Source organism: Brassica oleracea, unplaced genomic scaffold (assembly GCF_000695525.1).
Source record: "Brassica oleracea var. oleracea cultivar TO1000 unplaced genomic scaffold, BOL UnpScaffold00898, whole genome shotgun sequence".
In the NCBI taxonomy this organism is placed as follows: Eukaryota; Viridiplantae; Streptophyta; class Magnoliopsida; order Brassicales; family Brassicaceae; genus Brassica; species Brassica oleracea.
The window spans coordinates 31,645-43,485 of record NW_013617508.1 but is presented as its reverse complement, the minus strand read 5'-3'; the positions used below and the strand labels follow the sequence as shown (position 1 = coordinate 43,485).

General features: G+C 38.1%; 2 protein-coding genes across 3 annotated transcripts; one reads left to right on the top strand and one right to left on the bottom strand.

The window, feature by feature from the left end:
• Positions 1 to 6,670: 6,670 nt before the first annotated feature.
• Positions 6,671 to 8,563, bottom strand: LOC106320373 (probable inactive L-type lectin-domain containing receptor kinase III.1). Its single transcript, XM_013758729.1, has one exon. It carries the CDS (start codon positions 8,561 to 8,563, stop codon positions 6,671 to 6,673), a length of 1,893 nt encoding a protein of 630 aa, XP_013614183.1.
• Positions 8,564 to 10,267: 1,704 nt separating this feature from the next.
• LOC106320374 (tropinone reductase homolog At2g29310-like) lies at positions 10,268 to 11,573 on the top strand. 2 transcript variants are annotated; one of them, XM_013758731.1, is made up of 5 exons: positions 10,268 to 10,378; positions 10,453 to 10,660; positions 10,844 to 10,952; positions 11,035 to 11,141; positions 11,229 to 11,573. In XM_013758731.1, the coding sequence occupies exons 1-5, from the start codon at positions 10,314 to 10,316 to the stop codon at positions 11,418 to 11,420; spliced, it is 681 nt and encodes a 226-aa protein (XP_013614185.1). In that variant the 5' UTR covers positions 10,268 to 10,313; the 3' UTR covers positions 11,421 to 11,573. The 2 variants fall into 2 exon arrangements, with proteins under 2 accessions (XP_013614185.1, XP_013614184.1); XM_013758730.1 differs by having other exon boundaries at positions 10,736 to 10,952.
• Positions 11,574 to 11,841: the final 268 nt, after the last annotated feature.

Genomic DNA, 11,841 nt, shown 5'->3' with positions numbered 1-11,841 from the left:
TAGAAATTGTGGGTATACGAGGTTCTCTGAACTCGTTGTGGCGCTTAAGATAGCGGAGAGAAATAATGAACTCCTCATTAAAAACCACAATTCCCGACCCACGGGAACCAAAGCATTCCCTGAAGTAAATGCAACGGATATAAAAAATCCGGAAAAAGGGAATTATTCCTATCGTGGGCGTGGTCGTGGCCGTGGTCACAATCGTGGTTTTGGTCGTGGTCGTGGTTATCGATTTAACCGCAACCATGAAAGGAGTAACAACCCAAGAGGAAGGGGATTCAACACATGGAATCGATCTGATCGGGTAAAAGGGAAAAAAACCCAAGAAAACCCTACTCATAAAATTGAGAACGTTTGTTACAGATGTGGATCGAAGGGACACTGGTCTCAAGTATGTCGAACTCCTCGGCATCTATGCCAATTGTACCAAGAATCTATTAAAGGCAAGGCAAAGGAAGTAAATCTCAATGAACACCTTGTGGGTACAACATCGACATACCTCGAATCCTCTGACTTTATGGGAGATTTCGACGAGGCCACTCATCAAAATAATTGAAGTGCTTGTACTTATCAAGCTTAATAATGCCTAGTGATGCCATAAAATATTATGTATTTCACTTTCAAAATAATATTGTGTACTTGTTATTGATGAATAATATGTTTACTGATGAAAGTTTATTTTCTTTATTAATATTAACTGTGTGTTACAGAAATGGATAAGAAAGCAAATGGAACAACAACTAAACAAATTGGTAGAGAAGTTTGCATACCAGATAGTGGCACAACGCACACTATACTAAAGGATAAGAGATATTTCTCTACTTTAAAGTCAGTAAAAATGACTATAAACACAATATCAGGTCCTACAGACCTGATCGAAGGAATTGGCAAGGCGAACTTTATGTTGCCTAATGGAACAAAGTTTTCCATAAATAATGCCTTATATTCTCCAAATTCTAAGAGAAATTTGTTGAGTTTCAAAGATATATACCGTCAAGGGTATAACACTCAGTCTGCAACTGAGAATGGAAAGAAGTATTTGTATATAACTTCTGAAAAATCAGGCAAAGGCCTTGTACTGGAAAAATTTCCAGAACTTCCTTCTGGATTGCATCACACTTATATTGATGCTATAGAATCACATCTTGTGATAAAAAGAAATCCAGAAGATGTTACATTATGGCATGATCGCCTTGGTCATCCAGGCACTACAATGATGCGAAAAATCATTGAAAGCTCACATGGTCATTCAATAAAAACCCAAGATATATACCAAAGTAATAAAATGACATGTGATGCGTGTGCTCTTGGGAAATTAATCATAAGACCATCACCAACCAAAGTTGACAAAGAATCACCAAAGTTTTTGGAAAGAATCCAAGGTGATATTTGTGGACCAATACATCCACCGTGTGGACCATTCTACTACTTTATGGTATTAATCGATGCATCGAGTAGATGGTCACATGTTTGTTTGTTATCATCTCGAAATATGGCATTTGCGAGATTTCTAACTCAGATAATCAAATTAAGAGCACAGTTCTCAGATTATACAATTAAAAGAGTTAGATTAGATAACGCTGGTGAATTCACATCCCAAGCTTTTAATGATTATTGTATGGTATCAGGGATTGAAGTAGAGCATTCTGTTGCTCATGTTCATACACAAAATGGTTTGGCAGAATCATTAATTAAACGGCTGCAACTAATTGCAAGGCCATTGATCATGAGATCAAAACTCCCAACCTCTGTATGGGGACATGCTATTTTGCATGCAGAAGCACTAATTCGGATAAGACCAAGTGCATACCATAGATATTCCCCATTACAGTTAGCATTTGGAAAAGAACCAAATATCTCTCATCTAAAAATCTTTGGTTGTGCGGTTTATATTCCAATAGCACCACCACAACGTACAAAGATGGGACCGCAAAGACGGTTGGGAATATATATTGGCTATGATTCTCCATCAATAATAAGATACCTAGAACCACAAACTGGTGATGTGTTTACGGCACGATTTGCCGATTGTCATTTTAATGAGAAAGAATTCCCAACTCTAGGGGGAGACAATAAACAAGTAGGAAAAGAGATCAAATGGAGTGTACCATCGTTATTACACCTTGATCCTCCTACGAAACAGTCAGAACTAGAAGTTCGACGTATCATGCATTTACAAAATATAACAAATCAGCTACCTGATGCATTTGCTGATACCAAAATGGTAACTAAATCACATATACCCGCTGCAAATACTCCTGCTCGTATTGAAATACCACAAAATGGTGGAACGGCAGTTGATACACGTGAATCAGGAACACGTTTAAAGCGCGGTAGACCTATTGGTTCAAAGGATAAACTTCCTAGAAAACGTAAGGAATGTGAAAAGCATGATACTCCCAAAATAACAGAAGCCAACTATTCTATATGAAGATAACGCGGCATGTGTTGCTCAAACGAAGGAAGGATATATCAAAAGCGATAGAACCAAACATATACCTCCGAAGTTCTTCTCATACACTCAAGAGCTCGAGAAGAATAAAGAGATTGAAGTAAGATATGTTCGATCATGCGACAATGCAGCCGACCTCTTCACAAAATCACTCCCTACCTCGGTATTCAGAAAACACATCCATAACATTGGAATGCGCCATCAGAAGGATCTATGACTGTTCATTCGAGGGGGAGCTTACGTAGTTGTACTCTTTTTACCTTACTATGGTTTTTCCCATTCGGTTTTCCTGGAAATGTTTTTAACGAGGCAACAAAGACGTTAAGCGGGAGCGGATAGTGTCACCGGCCCCCAAGGGAGAGTGATATGAAAGTCAAATAACACAGCCACCGCAATTGTTGAAAATATAAAGATGTGGGGCCCACTGCACTATTTGCACAGTAAATTTCTTTCTATATATACGAACGGTTTCGTTCATTGTAAAACACACCTCAACCTTCTCTTCTCTCTATAATAAACTCTTTCTATCAGTGTTATAAATTCTACGGGTATAAATTTTCACTTTATTTAAATTCCCTCGATATAATAAAATTCCAGTTCTTTTCATAACATCTTTAGATATATTGCCAAGTAAAATAGGATTTAGAAAAGATTTTGAATTAGATTTCGAAATTTTCCTCGTTCAGAGAGAATGAACTGTATTCTCCTACAGTGAAACCTTCTCCACTCTCTATCTGACACATTCGACACCCAACAAAAAGGAATCCAGCTAAAAAGTTTGTATTGGTAACATAGGAAGCTTGTGTAATGAAAAACTTGTATTGTTTAACATACAAGTTTTCTTTCTTCATCTTCGTCCTCTATTTTTTTTTTACATTTTCCAAATGAATTAAACAAATTCAAAGAAGATAATGAATTCTGAACAATTCATGAGTTCATAATTTTCTCTAATTTTTTCTTCAAGAGTTCACAAGTTGCGAACAACCAAAGAAGATCATCAATTTCTCTGCTTCTTTTTCTATTTTCTTCCTCTACATAATCACTTTCATCATCACAGTCTTGGGTGAGGAACATGGTTATTGAACCAGAAGAATGTTGTGCTTGATCGGCACACAAAGATAAAAAGGGGAGATTGAAGATGCAAGATGTCTGCCCTGAAGTAGTCGCTGGCGTAGTTGCTGACGCAGACGACATGTTGAGTGGTGAAGACCATGTGAAGTCAAGATGATGAGCTGGAGTCGTGGAGACTTGGAGAGAAAGAGGGTATCTTGGAGAAAAGACAATAGGAATAAACTTGGAAAGCAAGTTTATGACTTAAAAGAAGTGGAATAAGTGCAATTCCAAAAAAAGGAAAGTTGCACTTATTGTTATGAAAAATGTCCATATTCATTATGCCTTGGAGAAAATGCATTGAAGAACGTGAAGTTAATGATAAGATAGCTCTAAGGGTCGTCGGGAAAGACATGGACACAGAGGCTGATTTTATAAAGAGAGAAAAACTCTTGAGTGTGGTCTTGGTCGTGCTGATGCAGTTGCTAAAGTACTTGACGGAAGAGAGAGACATAAGCATTGTAGCTTAGGAATCTTTCAGTAGCGTGTGTTAGGGTGTTAACACTAGACGTGAAAAAGCTGAATTAAGCAGATCATGTAATAGATTGTTTAAAACAGATTCTAATAAAACATAAGTGTTTGCTTGTAGTGCTTTGTCTCTCAATTTACTTTCTGCAGTACTATTGTGGTGTCTCCTTTGCATTTAACGCATCTTCATGCGATGCGGTTGCTCTTTGTATATTGAATAAATAAACTGTCAAATACCATTTTATACTGAAACATGCCGTTGTCCTTTGATAGAGCTGTAAAATGGGTGGGATGTCCAATGGGTGTCCATGTCCAAATATATTTGGGCTTCCATTAGTTATACCCATATTTTCAGATGGGCTTTAAATGGTCAAAACTGGGAAACCGATTAATCTATGGGTGTTTGTGGATTTGGTTAATACGGACATGGGCGGCCCAATTAAAAAAAAATTCTAGGGTTTCCAAAATTAGGAGGAAAATTGGAAAATTTCATTTCATAGTGAAAAAGAGTTTATGTGACTCCTTTGGCGATTTTGGTGATTGAAACTGAGTTCCATCGAAGAAATTGAGTTTACCCGCCAAAACCGCAAAATTGAGTTTTCCCGCCAAAACCGAAAAACGAGTTTTCCCGCCGAAACCGAAAAATCGAGTTTTCCCGCCAAAACCGTAAAATCGAGTTTTCCCGCCAAAACCGGAAAATCGAGTTTTCCCGCTGAAACCGGAAAATCGAGTTTTCCCGCTGAAACCGCAAAATCGAGTTTTCCCGCCGAAACCGCAAAATCGAGTTTTCCCGCCGAAAACGCAAAATCGAGTTTTCCCGTCGAAACCGCAAAATCGAGTTTTTCCGCCGAAACTATAAAATCGAGTTTTCCTGCCAAAACCGGAAAATCGTGTTCTACCAAAACCGAAAAATCAAGTTTTCTTGCCAAACCCAAAAAATCGAGTTTTCCCGCCGAAACCGCAAAATCGAGTTTTCCCGTCAAAACTGTAAAATCGAGTTTTCCTGCCAAAACCGCAAAATAAACTGCAAAATCGAGTTTTCCCGCCAAAACCGGAAAATTGTGTTCTACCAAAACCGAAAAATCGAGTTTTCTCGCCAAACCCGAAAAATCGAGTTTTCCCGCCAAAACCGGAAAATTGTGTTCTACCAAAACCGAAAAATCGAGTTTTCTCGCCAAACCCGAAAAATCGAGTTTTCCCGCCAAAACCGGAAAATTGTGTTCTACCAAAACCGAAAAATCGAGTTTCGCAAAATAAACTGCAAAATCGAGTTTTCCCGCCAAAACCGGAAAATTGTGTTCTACCAAAACCGAAAAATCGAGTTTTCTCGCCAAACCCGAAAAATCGAGTTTTCCCGCCAAAACCGTAAAATCGATTTTTCTGTCAAAACCGTAAAATCGAGTTTTCCCGCCAAAACCGGAAAATCGAGTTTTCCTTGCAAGATTGGAAAATCGAGTTTGTCCGTCAAAACCGCAAAATCGAGTGTTCTGCCAAAACTGTAAAATTTGTAGGCTATAAGATTAAAAATATAATTTTTTCTTATATGGTCTATTATGTATTCCATGGCAGCCCATGTAAACATGAGTGTTAGTGAGTCTGGTCCTTAATGGACATGGTTCCTAATGGATATCGTCATTCTTTGTCCACCAACAATAAATGGATAAATGGATATAGACTAATGGACGTGGGCTAACCCAGTTTATAGCTTATCGTTTGGGATTTTGTTTCTAGATGAGTATAGTGTCAACCTACATGACTTGGTTAAGAAAGTGGCTTATATGGCGGATTCTGTCATTTATGCCTTGTCTCGGGTTAAGGTGAAGTACACAATCTCTTTTCTTGTCCTGAGCTGTGTCTGCTTCGTTGTCCATAGTCTCATAGTCGGGACTTTAGCTCTTCGTCTAAGAGTCTGTTGATGTCAATTCCCTTTATGATACAAAACCGATCTAACCATGTGAGAATCGGCAAGTCATGGCTTTGTTTGTTTGTTTTAAATATCATATATATCTTTTTCTGAACAATGGTAATTTCTATGTTTCTTTACCAAAATGCAATATCTTGTAACAAAGTTTACTCTGTTAAATCCAATACTCAATACAAACTGAAGCGGTGCTCTGTTGATTTAGTGTGAGGAGTCTCTGTGGTTTATGTGTAGCGTAAGATCCATCTCCTTAAGATATTTTGTTGTCCTCCAGTTACTTGGTATGTTATGCCCTTAAAGGCTCTTTAAAATACATTTGGTTTCACAAAGTTTCGAGAGACTTGGGGTTAGCCACACACACTACCTCGTAAGTAACTTAAACGTACGAAATTCAATCTGAATACCAAAAGAAGTTTCGATCCTACTGATAACTCGCGGAGTTTGACACAAAAACATATAAGCTAAAAGAAGCTTCCCTAGAAATTTCATATGTAATTACATAAATGCTCAGTAGCTTTATATAAACGAAAACGACTTACTGTATCCATTATTCAAGACGAAGTAATGTATTATCTTTCTTATTATTATTATTTTCAAATTACAAATGGAGTATACCATTCTAGGTTTATTCACATGCATCATGCTTAATGCTTCTTTTGGTCCAATCTATAATTAACACAACCACAAAACGAAAATGCTTCAAAATACAACAACCTCTTTTAGACTCCGTAGAAGAGGTAGTCGTCATGAGGGAGACGTTCTGTACCATCAAGATACCGAACTACTTGCTTCATCATTGGCCTAGCTTCCTGAGACCGGTTAGCGCAAAGAAGTCCGGTTTTCATAACCAGTAACACTTCTCTAGCCACCAACTCGTCTCTATTCATTCTCATGTCGCATCTCTGTAAAAGATCGCCTTTCTTGAACCCTTGAAGCACCCAGTTCACTAAACTGATCTCTTCAGGTGGTTTTGTCGGCTCTATGGCCTTCCTTCCACAAACAATCTCCATTATCAACACCCCAAAACCAAACACATCTGTGTCGCGGGTAGCCTTTACTGTCTCGACTAGCTCTGGCGCCACGTATCCCGAGGCGCTGCTGTGCCTGATTCCTTGTCCGTAGTCTCCTAGTCGAGCGTGTAGCTCTTCGTCTAAGAGTACGTTGCTGGCTTTCACGTTTCCGTGAATCAAAGGTTTTTGACCCTCGCCGTGAAGGTATTGAAGTCCTGCCGCAAGCCCCTTTATGATACAGAACCGGTCTGACCATGTGAGAACCGGTCGGTCATTGCTGAACAAGAACCGGTCTAGGCTACCGTTGGGGACGTACTCGTAAACGAGATAGATCTCGTTACCTTTGCTGCAGTAACCAAGTAGGTTAACTAGGTTTCTTTGTCTTAGCCTTGAGATAGAAGCTATCTCGGCTATTAGGGTTGTCTTCTGTTGCCTTGTGGTGCAAGCAATCTTCTTCACTGCTATAATCTCTGTAGGAGTAAGGTTCCCTTTGTAGAAACTTCCTGTGTTTCTTTCTCCGAGAAGTCTAGAGTTGTCGAAACCTCCCGTTGCGCTTGATATCATCTGGTGAGAGAATTTTCTTGCGCCTCCTGTGAAGAATAATTGCTTTCTTCGGAAAAGCCAAAACCCTAAGAGAGCCAGGATCATGATTATTACACCTGTTGCCGATGCAGCGAAGATTATGATGAGCTTAGTGTTGTTCAAATCCTTCTTGACTGAAACTGGAGGAGTTGAGGATGGAGACGGTGGAGACGGCGGTTTTGGAATAGAAGGAAGCTTTCTTAGGTCAATCTCTGTGGCTTTCCCTTCTATGCTGAAGCTCCAGCCTAGCACCAGATGTGTGCTCGTGACCGTTCCGGTGGCTGCAGCGAATCCAATATAGTGTTCTTCTGATAAAACCCCTGAAAGGTTCATTTTTCTTGAGAGAAGAGGCACGTTCGGCTTTGGACGTTCTAGAGGAGCCAACGTGACAATGAGCATCATCTCTGTCGCGTTGTATTCGATCCAGACTCTAATTGGGTCTCCACTTGCCAGCCTTAGGCTTATGTTCTTAGCGTCTCGGTGATCAAAATATGCAGCTGATGCAGACTCAACGGAGACCACTCCGTTTAGGTCGATACCAACATGATTATCATCAATATCGCTCAGCTCAACGGCCTGCACGGTGTCGAACTCAACTGCCAGGATGCGGTTTAAGGAGTTTCCATTGTTGGAGGTATTGAAGAGGCCTAGATAATTGCTAGGAAGGGCTCCGCTAAAGTCCATGGAGGGCGAAATGACGAAAGCGAGGCCGTGGCCTGGTGCACCGGGTCCTGGAGTGATGGCGAAGACGAAACTTGTGGAGAAAGAAATCGAATTCGAAGAGTTAGGTTTCGAGAAGGGTATGGGAAATCCATGGAAAGCTTGACCAATTTTCCTCATCGAAGTGTTTGTCAGCTCCAAGAGGCCACTAGGGTGGACAATGGAGGAGCCGAACTTGAGGAGGTTCGCACCAAGAAAGCCATGGTTAAGAAACTTGGTTTCCTGTTGACTTGAGGCGCACGAAACAGAAAGTAATAGGAAGATTATTGTTAGAGCTATGGATTTGGAGGTAATGGTCATTGTATGTTGTTTTAGAGTTTGAAGTTACTTGTGTCAGTTGCTATATCTATTTATAGCGTCAAGAAAGCTCGACTATTTCATATTCAAACCTTTTTTGTTTATATCAAGACGCTACACAAACCTCAGGTGAGCATTTGACTTTTTATAAATTGGCTAAACAATCTTTTTGTTAATATCCTTGAAAATTTCATTTGGTCTTTCCTCCAAAATTCCTTTCTAATCTAAATAATTGCAACAATGACATTATTTTTTATATACACAACTTAAATATGATTACAACGTCACATTGTCTGTCGCCTAGAAAAGGCGTTGGTTTTGGTAATGGCCACTATCCTATACAAGAAATGGATGAAGATATCTTGAAACTGTTAAACAATGAACTTCAAATATTAGTATTCGTATAGAAAATGAAGATGAATAATTTTTCTTTGGAAACGAAGAAAAAGAAGACTTGACCATTCAATTCTCTTATTTGAAATTTGCGGAGTTGGATGCATAAAATTTATAAAGTACATATTAAGAGAATTAAGTTTCATGCAAATTGTATATGTAGATGTAATTATAGAATTCAAAGATAAAGATTTAAAGAACACTTGTCTTATTGCTTTAGAAAAATAACTCAAAAACTAAAACTCTCAATCTCTAAATTTTAGTAAATTATGTCACATCTTGACATTTTCTTATATATATATAGAGGTTAATAACTCTTAATCCTATTAAATAACATAACCTAATTTTCATATTTCGGTACGATTAGGTCTTTGACTTTGACTTGTATTTCAAATTTTCTTTTCATTCAAGTTTATTCCAACAGTAATCACAATAACGTTCCATAGATGTATAAACGAAAATTAAAATCTCAAGTTTTGTTAGCAATATGTGTATTCAGCACTAAGTCATGAGATATATTTGCTTAGCATTTATTTAACAAACAATACATACTATTCTTTCTAAAACCACGAACGCACATCATTCTAAATAGAGTAGAGAAGTACTTTGAAATATTTCTAAAGCACCAAATTCAGAGCAATCAATCTTTAATTTTTTTTTAAAACCACAGCTCTTGAAATAACCTACAGCTGTACAAGTGCTCTGGAGAGCCAAATATCCAAAGCAATTCTTTAGTGATTTCCATAAAATTCTACATCAATAAAATCTAAAGCCACAGCAAAAAATCTACAGATTTTTTTCTACAGCAAAAAATTTAAAGCTACGGCCCTTACCAATCAGATCCATTAAACTTCTCGGAAGAGTAATAAGGTGGTCAAACGACCAAGAATAAAACCATAAACTATTAATGCTCACCTTATTTTTAGGCCACTCTTGTCATATTTATAAGGTTCTTTTATGATCCTTTCTCTAATCTCTAACCAGCATATACATCCTTTATGTGAAAGACAATTTCGTCATATTACGCTTAATAGCTTTTCGTGAAAATGTAAGAGGGTCCCTTCGGAGACATGAACATCCAATAAAATTGAAACAATAATCCAACATTTTAGTCAGTCTAATAAACTTGTAAAATTTGGTTCCAACAAAACGTTGTTCACCGTTCTGACTTTCTAGGTTTATTTACGTCCAAGATTTTGACTAGTAACAGTACTTTATGCATAGGACGACAGACATTTTTGGCATGTTGTCTCACATAACATTCCCACCACACATCCAAACATACTCATTTATTCACACATATCTGATCTACACTATAATATATGCCATTTCTGACCATTGCTAGCCACATTAAAAAAAAATGGATAAAAGATGGAGTCTTCAAGGCACGACTGCTCTTGTAACTGGTGGAGGCAGCGGAATCGGGTTCGTCTTTCTTCTCTCTATATTGTCATGAATGCCAAGATTTTAAGTAATTTAATTTTTTGGAATACATTTAGGTATGCCATAGTAGAGGAGTTAGCTGGTTTTGGAGCTAAAATCCATGTTTGCGACATATCTGAAACACTGCTTAATAAAAGTTTAAGCGAATGGGAAAAGAAAGGGTTTAAAGTGAGTGGATCAGTCTGTGATGTAACTTCTAGACCCGAGAGAGAAACTTTGATGCAAACTATCTCCTCCCTGTTCAATGGCAAGCTCGATATTTTCGTAAGTAAATGACCTTTGATATAAAAACAACTAAGCATTTACATTCAAAGAAAACTTTGTTTAAGTTCACCATAGGTGAACAATGTGGGTGGAGGTCGTCCAAAGCCAACGACAGAATATGATGCAGACGATTTTGATTTCCATATTGCAACAAATTTGGAACCTGCTTTCCATTTTTGCCAGCTTTCACATCCTCTCCTAAAGGCTTCAGGCTATGGAAGCATCGTCTTCATTTCATCTGTTGCTGGGGTTGTATCTTTTGAATGTGGATCCATTTATAGTCTAGCAAAAGGTAACCAAAGTACTACTAGAAACAAGATTAAGTGTTTTTCTTTGTTTTTCTTTTGTTGAATCCACATAAAAATCTTTTACAGGAGCTCTGAATCAGCTAGCAAGAAATTTGGCATGTGAATGGGCAAAAGATGGCATAAGGGCCAACGCTGTTGCTCCTAATGCTATCAAGACTCCCCTGTCTCAACCAGTAAATCAACAAGACAACTCTTACTTTTTTTTTTGGAATTACCAACCTCATTTCCTCTAATCCCCTCTCAAATTTTGTTTCTTAAAGTATCTTGATGACGTCAGTTTCAAGGAGGAATTGTTTGGTAGAACTCCACTTGGTCGTGCTGGAGAGCCAAATGAAGTTGCATCACTGGTGGTCTTCTTGTCTCTACCTGCGGCGTCTTATATAACTGGTCAAACAATTTGCGTTGATGGAGGCCTCACGGTTAACGGTTTTTCCTATCATCCACATGCTTGAGAATGCCCTTCTCGTGTTTTATTTCATGCAACAGTCCTTGAACTCTTAAAGTCAGCTCTCTAATAAAAATTATCACCCTGTGAGTTTATGTACAAAAAATATAAGCGTATCTACATTGTCATTGTTGTAATTGAAGATTCAGTTACACACGAAGCACTACTCTTTTACCCGGAAGCCACAGCACCATCAGCTTGCAGCAATATGATGTTAAGAGTTTTCAAGGTTCGTAAGACAAATGATTTAATATAAAAGATTGTCGAAGCAATTTTAAGGGATTTCAAAGCACTGAGAATGCAAGTACTCACTTAATCTAAGTGCAACCGGTGATTTAAAAGATTTCTAAACTAATGATTAATGCTAATGCAGTTGTAGAATAATAAAAGCGATAAATGAAGTAACTTTCTTAACTAAGGCAAAAGAG

Coding starts and splice junctions, on each gene's coding strand:
- LOC106320374 (XM_013758730.1), top strand. CDS start 10,314: ATGGATAAAAGATGGAGTCTTCAAGGCACGACTGCTCTTGTAACTGGT. Junction 10,379..10,452: donor GGTGGAGGCAGCGGAATCGG/GTTCGTCTTTCT, acceptor GAATACATTTAG/GTATGCCATAGTAGAGGAGT. Junction 11,142..11,228: donor AGACTCCCCTGTCTCAACCA/GTAAATCAACAA, acceptor TGTTTCTTAAAG/TATCTTGATGACGTCAGTTT.
- LOC106320373 (XM_013758729.1), bottom strand. CDS start 8,563: ATGACCATTACCTCCAAATCCATAGCTCTAACAATAATCTTCCTATTA.